This window comes from Salvelinus alpinus, chromosome 13 (assembly GCF_045679555.1).
Source record: "Salvelinus alpinus chromosome 13, SLU_Salpinus.1, whole genome shotgun sequence".
NCBI lineage: Eukaryota > Metazoa > Chordata > Actinopteri > Salmoniformes > Salmonidae > Salvelinus > Salvelinus alpinus.
Window position 1 is genome coordinate 12596487 of NC_092098.1, and position 25944 is coordinate 12622430.

General features: G+C 42.9%; 1 protein-coding gene across 1 annotated transcript in view; it reads right to left on the minus strand.

Annotated features, from left to right (window-relative positions):
• LOC139537119 (pyruvate carboxylase, mitochondrial-like) overlaps positions 1-25944 on the minus strand; it is a 104337-nt gene that overhangs the window by 48692 nt on the left and 29701 nt on the right. The window contains exon 9 of the mRNA XM_071338044.1: positions 8136-8298. Coding sequence (XP_071194145.1) covers positions 8136-8298 — 163 coding nt within the window. The remainder of the gene's footprint in view (positions 1-8135; positions 8299-25944) is intronic.

Here is a 25944-nt window from a genome sequence, read left to right on the forward strand (position 1 = left end):
TGCGCTCTGGTCTTGGAGCACATGCTGCATCATGGGAGGGAGGCTTGAGGGGGTCTAAACATGCTCGTTTCTGTCAGGATGCGTGTGCGACGCTTCAACCTCTGTCGTCAAGGCAACAGGGCAATTTAAGATGGCGGCCTGCCAATCCAACTCCACTCAGCCCCCCCCCCCTCCATCGTTAGACACAGCAACCCTCCGTTCAAAAGTAGGTCACAACACCTACACTAATTCACAGCCTAAAACCTCCTTGACAAGCATGTACCCGTACCACGCTGCAGCCTCTAACACCACACCCTCTAGGACCCATCCAACCGGACAAAAAAACAAAAAACTGTCAGTCCAACAAAAGGTTTCACAACACCTGTGTTTAGCATCTCCCTGCCTCCCTCACTTAGAGACGACGTGAAACGCGTTGTCAGTTTGACAAGTTGAACCGAAGGTTTGCCCAAGCTTACCCAGCTGTGTAGAGCACATCTACAACAGAGGCAGGGTCCTCCGGAGGAACACGGTATGCCAGATAGACTTGTTCAGCATGTCTACTGAACACCTCCTGTCGACCTGGCCAACGTCACACACAGGAGTGGAATAAGATCAGCTGCACTACGAAGCCCAATATGACCAGACTGTCTTTACGGTCAAGCTAGGGGGAACAAGCTTTTTGCTGCTAGATATTTCTGCTTTTAAATTATATATATATTTTTTAAAACAAGTCAAATTATTTATGTAAATATATTAAAGCTCTGCCTGAGAATGAGTATGTCCAGTGTGGCTAGTTGAACTGCTGATACAATGTGGACACTACTCAAATCTCTCCCACAGGGTGTCCTTTGGGCTGGCTTTTGACAAAAATAATAATTAAAAGCCGATAAATGTTTTAATCAAATCGCAAAAATAATGTTTTTTAGCCCATTCAATGATGAAAATACATTCGACTGGTCATGCTTATCGGTTTATGGGTTCATTTGCACCATTTAGTTGAATTAACTTGGGTGTGCATTTCTGTTAGGCCTAAAGACTCATAACGACTATCACACTCGCACAGCATACAGATACAGAGCCTGGTTTAAGCTGAAAATCTGTCAGCCAGAGCAAAAGCTGCTGCTACTGCTCCTGTTGCTGCTGGAGTGAAACATGCTTTTTAGAAGCCAAATCATCACGCAACAATTCTAAATGAAATCACGTTTTAAAAAAACATTTAAAAAAGGAAGAAAAGAGCTTCTACTCGCATTTCTCAACTGGTAATTGAAGCGCACTTCCCATTCAAATTGCGTATAACGGTAGGCAGGCTTCCGTGCATCACACCACTTTGCAATGAGTTGGCGGTAGTATGCATTTTGAGAACATATAGGCCTAACGTAAACTCAACCCATTCCGTACAAATGTGTGCAACCGCGACATTCAAACGAGGCTGCAAAGAAAACTAAATGGGACTGCAGCGACTGTGTTGACTTCAAAAATCGGGGGTGTAAACTAGGTTTCTATTCAAGGGTTGATCGACATGGTAATGGCTCTATAGTATTGGAGAATAGTTGGAAAAAAACGGACCCTCCGTTACATCGTGACTTGTCATGCCGTAACGTACAGCATGCATATAGCTACTATTTCTGTCTTACAATCTCTCTCCACCAGGTGTAGCACTTGTAGCACTCTCATCATTTAAAAACAAAAAATGGACAGTGACGGGGGTAAGGGGGGATACCGAGTCATATTTTGCGTCGTCACTGCAAGCGATCACGACTCAAAAAAACAGTTTACTTCTGAAGATCACTTTAGCACCGTCCTAAAAACCCGATTCAAATTCGACACAAACCTTCAAATAGGTATGTAATGACACATTATATAAACTCTTTATAGTGTTTTATTTACATTCTAGAGGCGATAAGTTGGACAGATCGAGTGAAAAAAAGCGATTTTCCCACACAACATCTCTCCTCCTCACTATCACGCATTAGTTTTGCTTCCCCACCCGCCATTTTTAAAAAGACCCGACGGGGCTCATTGCCTTCTTGAATCATGCAGAAACGGGCAGCGTTTAGGTCATGTAATTTATTTTGTTGGAAAGGGGAGAAAGTGTGCTTTACAATGGTATTGACATTACAGTTGATCTGGAGGTATTACGTTTTTGGGGAGCTAAAATAAGGTCAATTGTACGGACCAAGGCGATGTACAAAAGTGAGTGAGTTTACCTTACTTAATTGTTTGAAACCTGCGCATTTTACTACATATTATGTAACATGTTTACCTTGCTCTAAAGTAGGCTAGCCAAAATACAACCAAATGTGGAGTCAATTCTTTTATAAAGACTTCCATTGCTGTGCTTATAAAACGTGAAGAAATAATAGTTTATCAATATTTTAAAGCTAGACATTCTGATCTGTTGCATCAGCCACATTTTTATATATCCTAGGCCTACTGGATGTATGAATTTGGGATCTACTGTCCAACAACTGTCCCAGAGTCTGTTTGGAATAGGCTATGGTAAATGAAAATGCTGCTAGTCAAATGTCCAGGGCCACATTTTCCTAACGGAAACCCTGCTCTCCCATCAGTAAGCATTTTACCTCCCTGCAAAACTGAGTCCACACGCACTATAACGGATCCAACAAATCCCAGTGACATAGCAGCTATGTACCACAGCTGCAGTTATGCAATTAAGACATCAGGAAAAGGACTCTCATGCCCCGTCCTGCTCAGAGACACACAGAGACACAAAGACCTATTCACTCCATGGACACCCCTTACGAGACTTGTAACCTACATGGCAGTTGAAAGTGACATTATTAATAATTCAAGGTTTAGGCAGGGGAAAAAACAGACAGCAGCTCTCTAGATGCTGCAAAAACATACACAACCTGACATTCCCCAGTTGGAGACAACAAGTAGACAGAACAAATGCACATTCACAAATGTTCACACACACACACACACACACACACACACAGGAAGACTAATGAGTCTGGGATGCGTGCCTGGGAGACTAGAGCAGTATCAAATATGACCCGTTAATTAGATTGGATCTAGGAGGAAACATGGTGGCGAAGCGGGGAGAGGAAGGCGGTTAGGAACCATTGATCCATTCCCTGGAACACGCAGCAGTACGGGGTCAGCGGTCATACAGAAATACTGTAAATATGACACACAATCACATTAGGCTGGACATTAGAGACACTCAGAGGTGGTGTAGTGCTGTGGTTGGGGGTCAGGGTTGTGGTGGGGGCAAGGTTAGGGGGAGGCAACGCGTAGGAGAGACTCATCAAGAGCCAACAAGCACTGTTCGGAGAGGGGGATAAGGGAGGGCAGGATAGAAGACAAATTGAACAGGAGAGAGAAGGACAGAAACAGCAGAAGGGATTACACCATGAAGAGACGAGAGCGCAAAACAATTGTCTGAAAACAAACCAAGGTGGGAAGAGAGAAAGGCGGAGTGGGATGGAATTGAATTGCATGAGAAAAGAAAATGTCAAGCAGAGGGAGAGTGTGCAGTGAGGGAAACCTAAAAATAAAAAAAATAACTCGTTTAAAACTAAAAATGCATCAGAGAGGAGGAAGATGGTGAAAGAGGGAGAGAGCGAAGGAGATGGAGGTGAAAAAAGAAAAGAGGGAAATGAAGTGAGAGTGGACGGAGATAAGGGAAGAGAACCAAATTATTTCAGGAGACCAAAACAAAATTGAAAATTAGAAAACGCAAACAGGAGTAGACAAGGATAGGGGGAGGAATGAATAATGGAAACCACCCGAAAATGGGGGGAACGTGGGTAAACAGAGGATGAAAAAGAGGAGACTTTTATTACCAATAAAATACAGTGGTGCAGAGGCACATTTTTCATGAGGAATAGAATGTCCATCATAATTACAGTGAATTGGTTTCTATTAGGCGCAGGACAAGGGGTGAGGGGGGCTGCGCAATGATATTCATTTCAAAGTATCAGCAAATGGGACATTTTCAATTTAATTTAGGGCAGCAGGGACAGATTTAGTTTCTGAGAGGTTATTTTACAAGGTCTGCAACAGATGGGGCTCTCCATCGATGAACAACATTGGTACGAGGGCCTGTCTGAATAGGGTAGCCTATACAGGTCTAATATGTACTACCGTACCTCATAAGAAACAGAAAAAGGTACTTTACAACGGGTTCTAAATTCAACGGAAATATTAACCAGGGTATTACATTGGACAGTTCTGTTAAACACGCTTCTAAATCAAGCTAGTCTGGTTTGTTCGTGTTAACGCATCACAATGCAAAAAAACGAAATACTTAGTAGTGATAAAGGACAACACAGAATAGTAGCCCGACATCAAGTAGAATAATAAATAACAATGCTAGAGTGTGAATGAATGGAAGGTAAATGCAAACATGGGAGATCTTGGTAAGCGTCAGCCCCAGCAGGAGAGACTGAAAAGAGGCAAGCGTGAAGAGGCATGAATTCAGCGGATTCAGGAATTTAGTAGGTGGGTGTACGGCATTATTTCAAACCCTTACATTTCATTGGCCATGAACCGCTAGTCAATGGATGAAGAAAACGTGAACTCAAATCAGTATAGAAGACAGTAAACGGCTCTTTAAAATGAGCTATAAAAAAATAATTAGAATCACAGGAGGCTGCTGATGGGAAGACGGCTCATAATAAATGTCTGGAACGGAATCAAACACATGGAAACCATGTGTTTGATGTATTTGACACCATTCCATATATTTCCGCTCCAACCATTACCAAGAGCCCGTCCTCCCCAATTAAAGGTGCCCTCAACCTCCTGTGCTATAAATACAAATTATTCAATCCCCCCCCCCCTTCAGCTTTCATTAACACTGTATAAATGTAGTCGTGGACTGATTCAATTCCTCCTCCCCCTACCTTCCAACCTACACCACAATAGTCCCTGCACGCACTGGGTTGGAAGGCCACTAATGGCAACTGAGAAAGCAGGGACAAGAAACATCCATCTACTCGCTCAGTGACAGTATCAATATTGCAGTAGAAACAGCCAAACAAACTTGAGGACATGCCTTTTTCAAATCCATAAATGTTCAAATACATCCATTTCAAATCTCACCCCAATGCAGTAGTTTGAGGTCAGCTGTTCCCACATTTTTGAGTGGGGAATAGAGGCAGTAGAACAATAGAGAGACGGACTGTACAACGGGATATGTGAAACTCCTCTGGGAATATTGAACGTGGCTGAGATTTGCAGTCCAGACATCTGCAGTCTTGAGCTGCCTTCTCTATCTAATGCCAGGTTGCTATGTCATTAAAGACAGCATGGCTATACTTTGGTTACAAGTGAGATTGCCCAACTAACCACAGGGAAGAGAAACGCTGAGCAAGATTCAAGTGTTTCAAACGGCTCATCTTCCTGGTTTGACCATTTTTTGGGGGGGGTCCCTAGCTACTTGAGAACAGAAAATATACTCAATGTGAACCTTTAAAATAACAATTCTGCTATTCCAAGAATTCGATGAGGTAGTAATTTGAAAAGTTAAAAACCTGTCTGTGGACAATGGATTGTCTGGGGGTCATTGAGGTCATTTCTGAATTTAAAAATATGAATAAAATTTGCCTGCCAGTATAAGTTATAAGTCATCAGAACACCGATATAGAATGGTTCCCTGGAAACTGCCCTGCTCAGTATAGTGGATAAAGAGAACAGGACAGGTACTAATACATATTTAGCAGTGGAGGGAGCTGGGGACGTCTCACTGTGCTGAGAGTGGGGGTGTGGCTGGAATGGGACGCAGTCCTAAATGAACTGCATACGTAAAACATGCATCTAAATGAATACATGAAGCATATGAATCATCCTAGTCTAGTCAGTCCACAATACATGAAAGTAGTAATATTCTTTATTCCACGGTGGGTCACTTCATGTGGAAGCTAGTCTGCAGACCATGCCAGTTTCTGGCACAAAAACCTAAGAGAACAGTAACCAGACTAGCCAATAAGACAGATCACACCACCAGAGAGCCTAGAAAGCTAGCCAGCACAAACATACTTTGCATGTTTATAGAATGCCTGCAAGTTCTCCTGTTCCCTGCTCAGATTTCACAAGTATATGTTCCATTTTACGTTGTCTCGCCTTGGGAATATCTGGGCACTTTCACAAATGATGATTTTGTTAACATGGGGGCAACACAGAGCTTAATACAGAATACTAATGTAATCGTCGGCTTTGCCTGTATTCCCTGGGCCATCTGAAAACCACAGAAAAACAAAATGGCACCACTGGTTCAAAGATTTGCCGTTGGAGCTGTGAAAGCCAACAAATAACAAAACATGGAAGTCTTCATGGACCAATTCAGCAAAACTCTTACTCAACGTGTACAACCTTGACTTTTGTTTAGTATTCTCAGATGCAAGCCCAACTGAATTAAAATGTCTCCAGGATATTGGCCATGCCCTTGGGAATATCTGCACGAAGAGTCGAATATGCATGGAGTTTAAATAATGGCTAATCGGATATTTAAAGGGAGATTATTGGTGGCACCCAGCACCTCTCCAGTAGATTGGGAAACTCCCATTCCAAACAGTCTGCAATGTCTCAGCTCAACATTCATCATGCTAAGGTTGTTGTTCAGGACCATAATGATGATGGCAACGACAACGCAGTGATCACAATAACGACGCTGGTCAATTTCTTGGCACACTGATACTGAACATTTCCTTGACAGACTGCTTAAATTAGGCAGAGGTAATTCTGTTGTTTTCATGTGCAGTTTTTTCATTTACCACCTGCCCAGTTAGTGAACAGAATACAAAAACATATCGACTGATGTCAAAATAATTCAAAGGAACCGTTGACGATCTAACAAAGTAAACTGATCCAATGCCAGTGATTACCTATTGAACCGATGACAAGTATTAACGCTTCTTTTCCCTACCTACTAAATTACGGTGCTCCTACTCGCCCTGCATATCTGAATTCCATCCATTAGGAGTTGCATCCTCATTCATCATTGTGTCTTCAAATTAGCTTCTGAAGAAGAAATACGGGAGGAGAAAGTCTGGAGCTAAACCTGCGCCCCTCCCTCTTCCCCAGTCTTTACTAGATGTCGCATTCACACGTTGCTTACAAGTGGGGGGGTTCATTATTTTGTTTGCACAAACATTCTCCTTCTCTCGTAATGTCTGGGAAAGCAGAGAAGAAAAAAATAAGTTGACACTTAGTTGCAGAGCCTGGAGAGGGCTCAAAGCAAGCCCTCATTCAGACAAACCCGGAGGAGAGAGGAAGAGCGGGAAGGAAAGAGAACCCGTCTGTAGTGTGTACCTCATCTACTATCCTGTCCCTGGACAACACCCAAACATTCGTTCTGCATTTCACCCATCTGGCTCCACTCTACACCTATTTACTCAAATCCATGCCCATCCATAATGCATCAAGTTGTCAATATTGATGCTCTACCCATCACCTGCTGCATCTCTCATGGACAATAACTACGGCCGCATTACATTGTCTCTTTCCTTACCTCAAATTGAAAGGCAGACAGAGACAGAGACAGTTCCAAATCCCAAATAGATTTTTGTTTTAAATTCCGTCTCACAGTTAAAGTGTACCTATGATAAAAATTACAGACCTCTACATGCTTTGTAAGTAGGAAAACCTGCAAAATCGGCAGTGTATCAAATACTTCTTCTCCCCACTGTATGTGCTCAGATAGATCCCTGAGGGGAGTCCGAGCAGATCTGAGGTTGAACTCTTAAAGCATTAGGAAAAACCCAGCTCCTTAGTGTGAATCAGAGAGACCAGGTAGACGACCAGACAATCTACAGCTGGAACAGACGGGGATTTTGGGCTGATTCAAGGCCTACATGTCAAACAACCGGGGATATCAATATTTGTTCCATTATTTATTTCAAAACGCAACTCATCCCCAACAATCATTCAGACCAGAGGGCTCCTGTGGGAACAGGGTCGGTACGCCAAGTCTACAGCATTAACTAAATAAACACTCAACTACAGAACACACAGAACCCTAAATGGACATGCATAAGTAGAGCTAGGAGGGTTATTTCCTGGGAAATAGTTCTGTCAGGGCTCATGGGTCAGGAAACCTTCAGGCCCTACATGGAGGGAGAGAATGCGCCTCATTATAACTGAGTGGCAGTCTGCAGGGGGGTGGGGGGGGGGGGGCTGTTGCTTACCTCAAGCCGTCCAGTGTCAGGCTGGAAGCCACGGGCAGGGTCCTCTGTGGTCACACGGCATTGGATGGCGAAGCCATTTATCCGGATCTTATCCTGCTTCAGGCCCAGCTCTGGCAGGCTACGACCCTCACACACGTGCAGCTGAGCATGAACCAGGTCCACACTGACAGGAAGAGGATGGGGAGAGTAAAAAGAGAATTTTGATGTCTGAATTGACAAGGAAAACAGAAGAAAATGCACTCGGTTGTGCATAAAGCTCCCACTCTGGTATGTCTACAGGAGTTACCAGTTCAGAATCTTGTTTTTCTCTCGATACCCATGACAACTTCAGTTACCTTGTGTGAAAATCCCCTACATGATACACAAGCAGTGTGGTGACATTCACAACTGATGTGAAGATGAGAGTTCACACAGCAATATCTATTCCCATTTTAAAACGTGATGTTAGGTTCATGACACGCCTTCAGTGCACTTGAAAAACAAACCTGAGAGACGTAGGGAAAAGGGGGGGGGGGGGGACTTCAGTTCAGAGGGGAAGAGAGCGCAGAAAAGGTATTCAGGGTAAGGAAAGATAACTGACACTTGCTCCACTGTGACCACAGCCAACAATCCAGAGGGAGCTGGAACTGGTTTATGTTCAGTCATGGATGGAGAGGAATATAAATCTGATGCGTCACGATACTATGAGAGCCAAAACTAAAAACCCTATTGCTGTTAACTTTCACAGAAACGTCTGTCCATTTAGCAATTCTAATTATGAAAAAGGTTGGTAGAAAATCAATTTAATGGTAATTATAACTCAGAGCTCCACACGATAAGAGGGAATGTTTTTGTAATTGCTCATAGGCAAATCTCAACAAATCCAAGTCAATGATATCACTTTTGTCTACCACTCATTGAATGACTAAAATATATGTGTGCATGTCAGTGCCTCGAGGCTGAGGGAACACTTTTTCTTACCAATAAAAAGGAAGGGACAGAGTTGTACCTGCATTAAATGTTAAACTTCAATTTAAGGAACAAAGTGTCTGGGCAGGAGTTTTTTGTTGCATCAATGGATTGAAACATTTTGGCTGGTGGTGACAAATACTTCATGAACAGTCAAACACAAAGGAAAAATGTTTTGCTATAAAACATGACAAACAGAATCTCAGGCCCTGGAGCAGGTTGGACGCTGCTTATGTCTGAGAGACGGAATATCTTCTAAACTGACAGAAACAATTTCAGAAACAACTGGGCCGGCTGAGAATAAGCAACTGTGTAGCTTGAAAACCGGCAATCATTTTATACTTCCATCACTTAATGTATACCATTATTTCTCCACCTTCTCCCGCTCAGCAGACGACTTGTCAACCACTTCGGAAAAAAGGTTGACGACATCCGTTCCTCATTCACTCAGCCTACTGAGCCCACTAACAAAACTACCTACTCCTTGACCTCTTTCGATTGTTAACGTTGGATCCAAAACAGGATTGCTCGCCACCAAACAATACATTTGATGTAGAAAATACGCTTAGAAAAATTTGTTTAAAGAGATTTTCTACAAGTAGGCTCAAACGAAAGTGTTCATTGTAAGAAAATTGCATGTAATTGTGAAATTCTATCATTTCGTGGGTGGAACGTTACATATTTGATATAATAGCTGACATTCTTGTAGCCGTGTTCACATTCTCTATACTGCGCTTTAAAAATGTGTGCCCAGTCAAAAATCGAATTTTAAGAAGATACTTTAAATTTCATGTAGTAGTAAGTAAGTGGCTGCATTTCAAACTTGATAAACAGAAAACAAAGATATCAAGAGGCACAGGCTCATCTGGTGAAAATCACTGGGGGGAAGCAGCTTCTGCCTCTTATTTTTCTTCTTGACTTGTTTTGTCATTTGGTATTTACACGGACTAAGACAGTGTTACCAAGGTCTCAGTAAGACATAATTACACAGAGGCAGTAATCCCTTCCAACTGAAGCAACGGGTCGTATTGTCATATTGGATTAACCCAACTGTTCTGCCCACTTTCTCTACCTCCAAGACAATTAGTCGTAAAAAGGGCCCTTCAACACCTAGGTGCGATACCATGTGATCTCACAGGAATAGAAAAGTGCTCCCTTCCCAATTAAATACAAAGAGGCTTTATTGCCATGGGGAATATGTTTACATTGCCAAAGCAAGTGAAATAAACTAAACAAAAGTGAGAAACCAAAAAACAAGAAACATAGAATTTGACGCTCAAAAGGGTTTAAAAAAAAAAAGAGACGTGTTATATTATCAGCTATATACAGGGTTTTAGCAATATGCAAATAGTTGTAGTACGACTAGTAGGAGAAGAAAGAAGAATAAGTTGAATTTACAGTGTTTGTACTCCACCGGTTGCCCTTTTCTCATGGCAACGGGCCACACATCTTGCTGCTGTGATTGCACTGTTGGATTCTAGCTTGAAATATACGCATTCATGTTACCAGACTAGAACTTACTGATTACTTTACATGTTTAAAGTATGTGTATGTAGATAGATATATAAATACAGTTGAAGTCAGAAGTTTACATATACCTTAGCCAAATACATTAAAACTCAGTTTCACAATTCCTGACATTTAATCCTAGTAAAAAGTCCCTGTTTTAGGTCAGTTAGGATTACCACTTTATTTTAAGAATGTGAAATGTCAGAATAATAGTAGAGAGAATTATTTATTTCAGCTTTTATTTCTTTCATCACATTCCCAGTGGGTCAGAAGTTTACATACACTCAATTAGTATTTGGTAGCATTGCCTTTAAATTGTTTAACTTGGGGCAAACGTTTTAGCCTTCCACAAGCTTCCCACAATAAGTTGGGTGAATGTTGTCCCATTTCTTCTGACAGAGCTGCTGTAACTGAGTCAGGTTTGTAGGCCTCCACGCTTTTTCAATTCTGCCCACAAATGTTCTATAGGATTGAGGTCAGGGCTTTGTGATGGCCACTCCAATACCTTGACTTTGTTGTCCTTAAGCCATTTTGCCACAACTTTGGAAGTATGCTTGGGGTCATTGTCCATTTGGAAGACCCATTTGCGACCAAGCTTTAATTTCCTGACTGATGTCTTGAGATGTTGCTTCAATATATCAACATTATTTTCCTTCCTCATGATGTCATCTATTTTGTGAAGTGCACCAGTCCCTCCTGCCTGAAAGCACCCCCACAACATGATGCTGCGACCCCCTTGCTTCACGGTTGGGATGATGTTCTTCGGCTTGCAAGCCTCCTCCTTTTTCCTCCAAACATTATGATGGTCATTATGGCCAAACAGTTCTATTTTTGTTTCATCAGACCAGAGGACATTTCTCCATAAAGTAAGATCTTTGTCCCCATTTGCAGTTGAAAACAGCAGTCAGGCATTTTTAATGGTGGTTTTGGAGCAGTGGCTTCTTCCTTGCCGAGCGGCCTTTCAGGTTATGTCAATATAGGACTCGTTTTACTGTGGATATAGATACTTTTGTACCTGTTTCCTCCAGCATCTTCACAAGGTCATTGGCTGTTGTTCTGGGATCGATTTACACTTTCCTCACCAAAGTACGTTCATCTCTAGGAAACCGAACGCATCTCCTTCCTGACCGGTATGACGGCTGTGTGGTCCCATGATATTTATACTTGCGTACTATTGTTGTGTACAGATAAACGTGGTACCTTCAGGCATTTGGAAATTGCTCCCAAGGATGAACCAGACTTGTCGAGGTCTACAATTTATTTTCTGAGGTCTTGGCTGACTTATTTAGATTTTCCCGTGTTGTCAAGCAAAGAGGCAACAAGTTTGAAGGTAGGCCTTGAAATACATCCACAGGTGCACCTCCAATTGACTCAAATGATGTCAATTAGCCTATCAGAAGCTTCTAAAGCCATGACATAATTTTCTGGAATTTCCCAAGCTATTTAAAAGGCACCGTCAACTTAATATATGTAAACTTCTGACCCACTGGAATTGTGATACAGTGAAATAATCTGTCTAAACAATTGGTGGAAAAATGACTTGTGTCATGAAAAGTAGATGTCCTAACCGACTTGCCAAAACTATAGTTCGTTAACATGAAATTTGTGGAGTGGATGAAAAACTAGTTTTAATGACTCCAACCTAAGTGTATGTAAACTTCCGACTTTAACTGTATGTGTGTGTGTGTATATATATATATATATATATATAAGGGGTCAAAGAAGGGTCAAGAGGAACTAGGTGTGTGGAAAGTTACTGAGTGACCTGGAAAGTTACTGAGAAAAGGGGACATGCTGAAAGTTCATATTCTGTTCAAATATGTTATTGTTGAATATGAAATCTTCCTAAAGAGGGAGGCAAAAGGGCAAGTCTAGTTTCAGTTCTTGATATGGCAGACCAGTTGCTGAGGAACCACAACCATGAGGGATGTGGAACTCAACTGGAGATAAAGGTCAACTGTTGAAGTGAGAAGACACTGCTGGGAGGGGGGCACCCCGAAGACCAATCTGATTTACAGTCCTCTCACACACACAAATTCCATGCGGGTCCTGGACTTAGGCAGGGCCATGACAGTAAGAGGAACCTAGTGTGTTTCTGCCTAAGAGGACAGTGTATCTTAAACACGCAAGGAGATGACTGCCTAGTTCAACGGTATAAAAGAAAATGTGCTTGTGGGACTTGTATGTTGTCTTTCTGGCTGTATGACCCAGTGGGTGAATAAACTTGGTTTGAGCTTTTTCCTAGTCATCCGTTTGAGTTTTTACTATGTTTTTTCAGAACCTAACAGCACACTGCAGTCTTTTGCCTAACAGATACGGGAATTTATCAATGTTTGATTTTGTTTTCAAATTCTTTGTGTTATCTGTGGGAAATATGCATCTCTAATATAGTCATACATTTTGCACGAGTTTAGTAAGCGAAGCGCACTCTCCCTCTCCAACACAATAATTATTCTCCTGGATCTGTCTCTGCCCTGGGCCCAACAGCTCAGTTACTTCTCAAAAGGAGGTAAAGAACCTCCATCTTAGCACACATACCAAGGGGCCTTGGCTTTTCATGGCAAGAACTAGTTACTGATAAGTTAGGGAAAGTACCTTTTAGGGAAAGAGTAGGCTCCTACCTGCAATTTAGTACATTTCTAATTGGGGCTGAAGAACCAAAGTACAAGCAGTTTAGGTAAAGACTTAAAGAGCTAACATTCAAGAAGGAGAAGTCACTTCAGAGCACAGCCTCTGCAACTCAAGAAAGGGTCAAAAGACAAAGCAACCAGGAACACAATCCGAGGAAAGGAGAACGCCACAAGCACAACAACTTCGGACCAAAGGACACAGCCACTTTGAGCAGATTGAGTATGACATTTAATGTTCATAATGTCAAGGTCTTTAAATCTTATCTTTCATTCTATTTCATCATCATTATGTTTTGTACATATTTTGATTAGTGTCCTTAAAATGTTGATGGTATAAAATAATTACGTTCTTGTTATTCTGGTAAAGTTATTGCAAAAATAATTGCTAAGTCAGGTCTCCTCTGAAGACAAATGTTTTCCAATAAAGAACTGGCACCCAGATTTCATAATTTATAGTAATAATTATACACACGTCAGAAACAGATAATCCATGCTTTTCTCAATTGATCTCTTATCTAACTTCTATACCCCGAGAACACTAGACTGAAACTCTGATTTCAGTCCCAAACTCTCTTGGGGTGGCAGGAAGAAAGAAAAGGGGTGGAAAATACCCAGAAAATACAAGGAGGAGGAGGACAGAGGAGAGGCAGCCGAAAGGGGGACAGAGGAAAGGCAGAGGAGACTGCATTGCACAAAACTAAAGATGTGATATGAGCTGGAAGCAGAGGGAGTGAAGGAGGGGGGAGAGAGGGAGACGTGAGGGGGGATTAATATATTCAGTGTGATTTCTTATTCCACTTTAATTGCTGATGCCAGGCAGCGTATGTAGCGCTGGTGTGGATGTGCTGGAAAATTCTGCACCTCTCCCTCCTAACAAACCAAAATCCTTCCACTGAAAGCCTCTCCAATTTAACCCAATTTTATTTGAATAAGATCCAGGTCTTTGAACCAGCCCCCAAACACACCAATCCGTTGACAAGCTTTCCTCATCCTTGTGTGCCTGTTTAGTAGTCTTCTCTTCCCTCGTCTACCCGTCTCCCATTCTTAATTTCTTGCAGAATAGACAAACAAATGTGCAGCTGCAATCTAGCCACAACTCAGTGATTAGAAACCCATTACAGGGTCAGTGACAGAGACTACACTGAGCTGTAAACACACACACACAGAGAGAGAATTGAATTAAGGGAGAGGAGTGGGAATGAGAATTGGAGTGGCGCAAATGCTGAGAGAATTGAGGTCTGCCATAAGCCTGTCCTAACTGAATTTATAGAAGGGAAAGCACAACACAACAATGACCTCCAACCAAAGTATATGGGCTCCATAGCGCAGGATACTGTTCCTAAAGCCCGTTTCAAAAGGAGGCATTATATCACAGTAATGTAAGAAGATATTGTGAATGCACCAAAAATGATTTGATCTGCACTGACTGAAATGCATTAGTCTTCATGTGAAAGGAGGAAAAAAAGGGATGTTTTGAGACTGGAGAGGTTGCAGAGTCCAAGGAGTGAACACATTATGATGACATGGGCCATTTCCAGTGATTCCCAATACCACGCAGTAGGCAGAAGGGGTCCTTAATTGGTCTTAATCACTGGGAGCAATGACAAGTCATGATACAGGCTGAGGCAGACAGCCAAAAACAGAGGCGTAATAGCCTACCAACCGGAGAGCTATATACAGACCAGAGAATTCAACACGTAGTCGGAGGAGAACATAGCCAGTGGCTAGGGTTATGGCATGAATGCCCCTTTGGCGAGTAAGAATCAATTGCATTACAGTCATGTGCCTATCCAGAGCCAATCACTCAGAGCAGTGCGCCAGCAGAATGCCAATTGCAGTCTGACAGATTCAATTTAATACGACAAGATGGACATTTAGAACGAATGAACCTACATTCCTTCCACATGACTACAGAAGTCTCTGCCAGGTGCACAGAAGAAAAGTCATACATTTCAATCTGTGCGTGAGTCGATGTGTACGTGCACACACAACAAAATAAGACTTTTTTTTAAAGACGCAGCATTGCATTCATCCCTCCTGAATGATTACTTTGGCTGCATCTGATAAGTGCACAACCCACGGCTATTGTCAGTGTTTGAACTCTGAATGCATGAGACGGGTGAGATTAGGCACTTTTATCATCTCTAGTCTCAAGTAGGAACTCCAAACGACATAGCGGTGCGCGACTTGATTCGTGGACTAGGATTCTGGCTCTGAAAGTAGAACTCAGATAGTCTAGACTGATTCATATGGGAAGGAAAACTTGGTAAGAACATCACGTCCTAAACGATCCGCTACATCAGTCCATTTACTTCATAATTCCAGGACTTCTAGAGGGTTCCTTGGCGTTGGCACAGCATAGGAATCTTATAGTCCTTCACTAGTCAGTTAGAAACATGTATTTAAATGTCACAACTATTTTTCTTAAATCCACTCAAATTGACACAAAACAAATCATAGTACAGGCGTAATCTATAATGCATTACATCTATACACAAGTACGCATAAAAAAAAATTAAAAGTAGAGTGGATAAAAGGACAATCGGCACTTCTAAAGAAAAGTCTCTGTGGCGCAAGCATTTACATTATTGTTACTTAAAATTATTTTCCACAATTTATTATTTTCATCAGGGCTGGACATCTGACCAAAAAAAAATATCCCTAATTTCATTGTATAACCCACAGTAAAGCAAGGCATGCGCGTACATACACTTTTATCTAGGGGAGTGTTTGTGTACCGACCAGTCTCAATAGCAAGACTGGCCAGTCCACATCAACATTTTACAAAACACCTTCAATATTGCTTGGATAAAACAGTACGGATAGGGTTCTGTCCCAAAAGTGCATTTAAAAAAGCCTGTAGGGTTTGCAGTTTGTTACTTTCAGGTTTGTTTATCCCGTTGGTACCACTTTAGTTTTGCTCTCCAAAAGTGCTGTATCAGTGAGCTGAGTCATACCAATGTTGAAAAAAAGCTTAGACATGGTATAACATTTTTCTTTGCAGTTGTAACACCACAAGTCCATAAAAAAACACATTTACATTGACATTAATTTGGCATGCTGCAAAAACCGCTTCCATTTAAAAAACAAAATATAGCCACTGGTGATTCATAGAGTTTCAGACAATATTGTCTTGAATAGGGCATGCATTTACCCACACCGAGGTAAAATCTGCAGGCATGTTTAAAAACTGCATTAACCCAGGTATAATTTGTGCCCCCATACTGCTGAAGCATAAATAATACCAGGTAGCACCAACGAATCAAACAGTTTAGTGTAACATTTAAAAGGTTTGTGTTACTCTTTGCAATGATTGCACCAAGGACACGATTCGTGTGGTTAGCTATGCATGTCCTTAACAGACAAAATCCAAAAAGGGCTTGATAATCAGTCCCAGATACTTGTATTCACTAAAACAACATCTAATAAGGATTAATAATAATATTGACTACGTAGTGTTCTCCCCTGTTCCTTTTCTTTCTCAAGGCTAAAGTTTTGTTCGCCAACTCTTCAATCAAGTTCCCAAGCAGAAGAAAGCCATGTCAACCATGACGATCAAGCAAACGGCGCATCTATAAAACAAAAATAACTACAAAAACGCTGTCTCTTGCACTGCTCCAGAATCTCCATAAGTGTTCAATTGGGTTGAGATCTGGTGACTGAGACGGCCATGGAATATGGCTTACATAGTTTTTATGCTCATCAAACCATTCAGTGACCACTCGTGCTCTGTGGATTGGGGCACTGTCATCCACTCCCATCAGGATAGAAATGCTTCACCATAGGTTGAAGGTGATCCCTCAGAATGGCTGTGTATTTACTGGCATTTACCTTGCCCTCTAAGGGGTTCAGTGGACCTGAACCATGCCAGGGAAACGCACCCCACACCATAAGCGTCGCCGGAACACTCATTTACTCAAGTGTTTCCATTATTTTGGCAGTTCCCTGTAGATTACCTACACAACTATATGGGTTTGACTGAATGTAGATTACCTACATCAGTGGATCCAAAACTGTGGGGCGCACCCCCAGAAGTCCTTTTAACTTCTTATGGCTGCAGGGGCAGTATTGAGTAGCTTGGATGAAAGGTGCACAGGGGTGCCCAGAGTAAACGGCCTGCTCCTCAGTCATAGTTGCTAATATTTGCATATTATTATTAGTATTGGGTAGAAAATACTCTGAAGTTTCTAAAACTGTTTGAATTATGTCTGTGAGTATAACAGAACTCATATGGCAGGCAAAAACCTGAGAAGTTCCACTTCCTGTTTGGATTTTTTCCTGAGGTGGCAGATTTTCAACCAAGCTCTCATTGAAATTACAGTGAGATATTGATGAGTTTTCACTTCCTACGGCTTCCACTAGATGTCAACAGTCAATAGAACTTTGTCTGATGACTAATGTGAAGGGGGGCCGAAGGAGACAGGAATTAGTCACCACTGCCATGAGCTGACCATGCTTTGACCACGCGCGTTCACGTGATAGGCAGCTTCGTTCCATCGCTCAACTGAAGGCAATCTAATTCTCCGGTTGGAACATTATTCAAGATGTATGTTAACAACAGTCTAAAGATTGATTCAGTACATCGTTTGACATGTTTCTACTGACTTATGGAACTTTTGGACATTTCGTCACGTTATAGTGGACGCGCTTTGTGACTTTGGAATTGTTTACCAAACGCGCTAACCAAAGTAGCTAATTGGACATAAATAACAGACATTATCGAACAAATCAAGCATTTATTGTGGACCTGGGATTCCTAGGACTGCATTCTGATGAAGTTCAAAGGTAAGGAAACATTTATCATGTATTTTCTGGTTTCTGTTGAGTCCAACATGGCGGCTAATTTGGCTATTGTTCTAAGCGCCGTCTCAGATTATTGCATGATTTGCTTTTACCGTAAAGTTTTTTTTAAATCTGACACAGCGGTTGCATTAAGGAGAGGTATATCTATAATTCCATGTGTATAACTTGTATTATCATCTACATTTATGATGAGTATTTCTGTTGAAACGAAGTGGCTATGCAAAATTACTTGATGTTTTTGGAACTAGTGAATGTAACGCGCCAATGTAAACTGATTTTTTGTTATAAATATGAACTTTATCAAACAAAACATGCATGTATTGTGTAACATGAAGTCCTATGAGTGTCATCTGATGAAGATCAAAGGTTAGTGATTAATTTATCTCTATTTCTTCTTTTTGTGACTGCTATATTTCGCTGGAAAATGGCTGTGCTTATTGTGGTTTGGTGGTGACCTAACATAATCGTTTGTAGTGCTTTAGCTGAAAAGCATATTTGAAAAACGGACACTTTGGTGGCATTAACACAAGATTACCTTTAAAATGATATGACACATGTATGTTTGAGGAATTTTAATGATGAGATTTCTGTTTGAATTTGGCGCCCTGCACTTTCACTGGCTGTTGTCATATCGATCCCGTTAGCGGGATGCAGCCATAAGAAGTTAAAAAAGAAACTCAGTCCGGCTTTAAACTTACTCTTGAAAGTTGTAATAGTAGAATGCACAAGGTGCAATTTCAAAATTGGGTAGTGCATCATCAGTTCCTCTTGTCAGTCATTTCATACCTTAGAGAGCTATTTTTAACTCAGAAATGTCCAAATCAACTAGCCTATGTCAGCTACCATTTTTATATACAGTGGGGCAAAAAAGTATTTAGTCAGCCACCAATTGTGCAAGTTCTCCCACTTAAAAAGATGAGAGGCCTGTAATTTTAATCATAGGTACACTTCAACTATGACAGACAAAATGAGAAGAAAAAAAATCCAGAAAATCACATTGTAGGATTTTTAATGAATTTATTTGCAAATTATGGTGGAAAATAAGTATTTGGTCAATAACAAAAGTTTCTCAATACTTTGTTATATACCCTTTGTTGGCAATGACAGGGGTCAAACGTTTTCTGTAAGTCTTCACAAGGTTCACACACTGTTGCTGGTATTTTGGCCCATTCCTCCATGCAGATCTCCTCTAGAGCAGTGATGTTTTGGGGCTGTTGCTGGGCAACGCAGACTTTCAACTCCCTCCAAAGATTTTCTATGGGGTTGAGATCTGGAGACTGGCTAGGCCACTCCAGGACCTTGAAATGCTTCTTACGAAGCCACCCCTTTGTTACCCGGGCGGTGTGTTTGTGATCATTGTCATGCTGAAAGACCCAGCCACGTTTCATCTTCAATGCCCTTGCTGATGGAAAGAGGTTTTCACCCAAAATCTCACGATACATGGCCCCATTCATTCTTTCCTCTACACGGACCAGTCGTCCTGGTCCCTTTGCAGAAAAACAGCCCCAAAGCATGATGTTTCCACCCCCATGCTTCCCAGTAGGTATGGTGTTCTTTGGATGCAACTCAGCATTATTTGTCCTCCAAACACGACGAGTTGAGTTTTTACCAAAAAGTTATATTTTGGTTTCATCTGACCATATGACATTCTCCCAATCTTCTTCTGGATCATCCAAATGCTCTCTAGCAAACTTCAGACGGGCCTGGACATGTACTGTCTTAAGCAAGGGGACACCTCTCGCACTGCAGGATTTGAGTCCCTGGCGCCGTAGTGTGTTACTGATGGTAGGCTTTGTTACTTTGGTCCCAGCTCTCTGCAGGTCATTCACTAGGTCCCCCAGTGTGGTTCTGGGATTTTTTGTGATCATCATTTTGACCCCACGGGGTGAGATCTTGCGTGGAGCCCCAGATCGAGGGAGATTATCAGTGGTCTTGTATGTCTTCCATTTCCTAATAATTGCTCCCACAGTTGATTTCTTCAAACCAAGCTGCTTACCTATTGCAGATTCAGTTTTCCCAGCCTGGTGCAGGTCTACAATTTTGTTTCTGGTGTCCTTTGACAGCTCTTTGGTCTTGGCCATAGTGGAGTTTGGAGTGTGACTGAGGTTGTGGACAGGTGTCTTTTATACTGATAACAAGTTCAAACAGGTGCCATTAATACAGGTAACGAGTGGAGGACAGAGGAGCCTCTTAAAGAAGAAGTTACAGGTCTGTGAGAGCCAGAAATCTTGCTTGTTTGTAGGTGACCAAATACTTATTTTCCACCATAATTTGCAAATAAATTCATTAAAAATCCTACAATGTGATTTTCTGGATTTTTTCCTTCTCATTTTGTCTGTCATAGTTGAAGTATACCTATGATGAAAATTACAGGCCTCTCATCTTTTTAAGTGGGAGAACTTGCACAATTGGTGGCTGACTAAATACTTTTTTGCCCCACTGTATACATATTTATTTTTTTGCCCATAGCAATTTTTTTGTCACTCAAATATCACATGAATACACATTAGACATGGCAAATGTATAGAATTGCAAGAAAACTAGCTTTTAAATTGCTAAAATGTTCTTTGCACCCAATTACAAAACGTGTAGAACTACAGGAAATAAGCTTAAAGCCTGCCAAATTCTCTCCACCAACAAAACAGGTTGAAAAAGTTTGGGAACCTCTGACCTACATGACTATAATACAAATATTATGGGCTTGACTGAATGTAGATTACCTACAGGACTATATGGGCTTGACGTGTTGTTTCCACCAGTGGAGGCTGCTGAGGGGAGGACGGCTCATAATGGCCCGAACGGAGCAAATGGAATGACATCAAACACATGGAAAGCATGTTTCATGTATTTGATACCATTCCACCTATCCGCTCCATCCATTACCATAAGCCCGTCCTCCCCAATTAAGGTGCCACCAACCTCCTGTGCTTTCCACTTATATATATTATATTTTTCATATCAGTTGACACAATGGGAGAAGACAACATAGAAAGGAATCCCTTGAGAAGTACTGGGACCCAACCTTTATACAACCCTTCAAGAGTCTTAAAAAGACTGAGCAAAAGGACAGTCTTGAAACTTAATGACACGACATGAACGGACAGATAATTTGACCAGACAAATGCTGTTTTTAACCATGGGTTAATGCAGTTTTGAACCATGCCTGCAGATTTTCTTCTTGATAACGTGCAATCATTAGAAAATAAAATTGCTGACCTAATATTAAGATTATCCTACCAAGGGGACATTAAAAACTGCAACATCTTATGTTTCACCGAGCCGTGGCTGAACGAAGAAACGAACAATATAGAGCTGGCAGGATTTTCCACGCACCGGCAGAACAGAAAAAAAAATCCAAGATGGCGTAGCAGTCAGACATCTTTGTCTTCTCTTGTCCCGTGTATATATTTTTTACCTCAATTTCAACATACTCTCCTGCAACCCGCCTCACCCAATGGATCTGCTATTTTCTATACTTTAGACCCGGAACCCCCAACAGAAGCTAGCCAGCTAACTAGCTACTAGTCAGTTAGCCACTGCTAGCGGTCATCAGCTAACCTCAGCCCGGTCAACTCCTGCCAGTCTGCACAGCGCGATTCAACCCAGAGCATATCGGACTGCTTTTTCTATACCACATCTCCGGATTCCTACCGCAAGCTCTGAACCTTTTCATCTGGCTCGTCGCAGCTTGCTAGCTGCTATCCGAGTGGCTACTCCTGGCTAACGTCCTGTCCCGAAGCAAGCACCAGTTAGCCTGGAGCTAACCTCGTGCTAGGCCCATCTCCCGGCTAGCTGAAGAGGTCCATCAGCCACTCCTTGGGCTACAACATCTATTTTGCCAATTGGCCTGGATCCCTTTTACTGCCGACACGGAGCCCCGCCGATCCATCACGACTGGTCTGCCGACGTAACCGTCCGAAGGGGCTACAACAGACTCGTCCGTTGCGACGTCCCCCAAGGCCCTTCTGCTAGCCCCGGCCCGCTAGCTGTCTGAATCGCCGTGTCTCCAGCTCGCCTAGCTACTCAATGGACCCTATGATCATTCGGCTACACATGCCTCTCCCTAATGTCAATATGCCTGATCCATTGCTGTTTTGGTTAGTGATTGTCTTATTTCACTGTAGAGCCTCCAGCCCTGCTCAATATGCCTTAGCTAGCCCTTTTGTTCCACCTCCCACACATGCAATGACCTCACCTGGTCTCAATGATGTCTCTAGAGACAAAACCGCTCTCATCGTCACTCAATGCCTAGGCTTACCTCCACTGTATTCACATCCTACCATACCCTTGTCTGTACATTATGCCTTGAATCGATTCTTCCGCGCCCAGAAACCTGCTCCTTTTACTCTGTTACAAACGCACTACACAACCAGTTCTTATAGCCTTTAGCCGTACCCTTATCCTCCTCTGGTGATGTAGAGGTTAATCCAGGCCCTGCAGCGCCTAGCTCCACTCCCATTCCCCAGGCACTCTCATTTGTTGACTTCTGTAACCATAAACCCGGATGTCCTAGCCATGTCTGAATCCTGGCTTAGGAAGGCCACCAAAAATCCTGAAATTTCCATCCCTAACTATAACATTTTCCAACAAGATAGAACTGCCAAAGGGGGCGGAGTTGCAAACTACTGCAGAGTTCTGTCATACTATCCAGGTCTGTGCCCAAACAATTCGAGCTTCTACTTTTAAAAAGAATCCACCTTTCCAGAAATAAGTCTCTCACTGTTGCCGCTTGTTATAGACCACCTTCAGCCCCCAGCTGTGCCCTGGACACCATATGTGAATTGATTGCCCCCCCATCTATCTTCAGAGCTCGTACTGTTAGGTGACCTAAACTGGGACATGCTTAACACACCGGCCGTCCTACTATCTAAGCTAGATGCCCTCAATCTCACACAAATTGTCAATGAACCTACCAGGTACAACCCCAAATCCGTAAACACGGGCACCCTCATATCATCCTGACCAACCTGCCCACTAAATACACCTCTGCTGTCTTCAACCAGGATCTCAGGAATCACTGCCTCATTGCCTGCGTCCGTAATGGATATGCAGTCAAACAATCACCCCTCATCACTGTCAAACGCTCCCGAAAACACTTCAGCGAGCAGGCCTTTCTAAATCGACCTGGCCCGGGTATCCTGGAAGGATATTGAACTCATCCCGTCAGTAGAGGATGCCTGGTTATTCTTTAAAAGTGCTTTACTCATCTTAAATAAGCATGCCCCATTCAAAAAAAATAGAACCAGGAACGGATATAGCCCTTGGTTCTCTCCAGACCTGACTGCCCTTGACCAGCACAAAAACATCCTGTGGCGTACTGCATTAGCATTGAATAGCCCCCGCGATATGCACATTTTCAGGGAAGTTAGGAACCAATATACACAGGCAGTTAGGAAAGCAAAGGCTAGCTTTTTCAAACAGAAATTTGCATCCTGTAGCACAAACTCCAAAAAGTTCTGGGACACTAAAGTCCATGGAGAATAAGAGCACCTCCTCCCAGCTGCCCACTGCACTGAGGATAGGAAACACTGTCACCACCAATAAATCCACGATAATTGAGAATTTCAATAAGCATTTTTCTACGGCTGGCCATGCTTTCCACCTGGCTACCCCAACCACGGTCAACAGCTCAGCACCCCCCACAGCAACTTGCCCAAGCCTCCCCATTTCTCCTTCACCCAAATCCAGATAGCTGATGTTCTGAAAGAGCGGCAAAATCTGGACCCTCTTTCTAAAATTATCTGCTGCAATTGTTGCAACCCCTATTACTAGCCTGTTCAACCTCTCTTTCGTATCGTCTGAAATCCCCAAAGATTGGAAAGCTGCCGCGGTCATCCCCCTCTTCAAAAGGGGGAGACATTCTAGACCCAAACTGTTACAGACGTATATCTATCCTACCCTGCCTTTCTAATGTCTTCGAAAGCCAAGTTAACAAACAGATCACCGACCATCTCGAAACCCACAGTACCTTCTCCGCTATGCAATCTGGTTTCCGAGCTGGTCATGGGTGCACCTCAGCCACGCTCAAGGTCCTAAACGAAATCATAACCGCCATCGATAAAAGACAATACTGTGCAGCCGTATTCATCGACCTGGCCAAGGCATGACTCTGTCAATCACCACATTCTTATCGGCAGACTCAACAGCCTTGGTTTCTCAAATGACTGCCTCGCCTAGTTCACCAACTACTTCTTAGACAGAGTTCAGTGTGTCAAATCGGAGGGCCTGTTGTCCGGAACTCTGGCAGTCTCTATGGGGGTGCCACAGGGTTCAATTCTCGTGCCGACTCTTTTCTCTGTATGCATCAATGATGTCGCTCTCGCTGCTGGTGATTCTCTGATCCACCTCTACGCAGACGACACCATTCTGTATACTTCTGGCCCTTCTTTGGAATCTGTGTTAACTAACCTCCAGAAGAGCTTCAATGCCATACAACTCTCCTTCCGTGGCCTCCAACTGCTCTTAAATGCAAGTAAAACTAAATGCGTGCTCTTCAACTGATCGCTGCCCGCACCTGCCCGCCCGTGCAGCATCACTACACTGGACGGTTCTGACTTCGAATATGTGGACAACTACAAATAACTAGGTGTCTGGTTAGACTGTAAACTCTCCTTCCAGACTCACATTAAGCATCCGTCACTCATGCTGGCAAACATACCCTCTTAAAACTGACTATCCTACCGAGCCTTGACTTCGGCGATGTCATGTACAAAATAGCCTCCAACACTCTACTCAGCAAATTGGATGCAGTCTATCACAGTGCCATCCGTTTTGTCACCAAAGCCCCATATACTACCCACCACTGCGACCTGTATGCTCTCATTGGCTGGCCCTCGCTTCATACTCATCACCAAACCCACTGGCTCCAGGTCAGCTATAAATCTTTGCTAGGTAAAACCCCGCCTTATCTCAGCTCACTGGTCAACATAGCAGCACCCACCCGTACACGCGCTCCAGCAGGTATATTTCCCTGGTCAACCCCAAAGCCAATTCCTCCTTCCAGTTCTCTGCTGCCAATGACTGGAACGAATTGCAAAAAAATCACTGAAGCCTCATAGAACAGGGCTCCGGGCAGCCGAGCGGAAATGGAGGAAAACTCGCCTCCCTGCGGACCTGGCATCCTTTCACTCCCTCCTCTCTACATTCTCCTCTTCTGTCTCTGCTGCTAAAGCCACTTTCTACCACTCTAAATTCCAAGCATCTGCCTCTAACCCTAGGAAGCTCTTTGCCACCTTCTCCTCCCTCCTGAATCCTCCTCCCCCTCCTCCCCCCTCCTCCCTCTCTGCGGATGACTTCGTCAACCATTTTGAAAAGAAGGTCGACGACATCCGATCCTCGTTTGCTAAGTCAAACGACACCGCTGGTTCTGCTCACACTGCCCTACCCTGTGCTTTGACCTCTTTCTCCCCTCTCTCTCCAGATGAAATCTCGCATCTTGTGACGGCCGGCCGCCCAACAACCTGCCCGCTTGACCCTATCCCCTCCTCTCTTCTCCAGACCATTTCCGGAGACCTTCTCCCTTACCTCACCTCGCTCATCAACTCATCCTTGACCGCTGGCTACGTCCCTTCCGTCTTCAAGAGAGCGAGAGTTGCACCCCTTCTGAAAAAACCTACACTCGATCCCTCCGATGTCAACAACTACAGACCAGTATCCCTTCTTTCTTTTCTCTCCAAAACTCTTGAACGTGCCGTCCTTGGCCAGCTCTCCTGCTATCTCTCTCAGAATGACCTTCTTGATCCAAATCAGTCAGGTTTCAAGACTAGTCATTCAACTGAGACTGCTCTGTGTCACGGAGGCGCTCCGCACTGCTAAAGCTAACTCTCTCTCCTCTGCTCTCATCCTTCTAGACCTATCGGCTGCCTTTGATACTGTGAACCATCAGATCCTCCTCTCCACCCTCTCCGAGCTGGGCATCT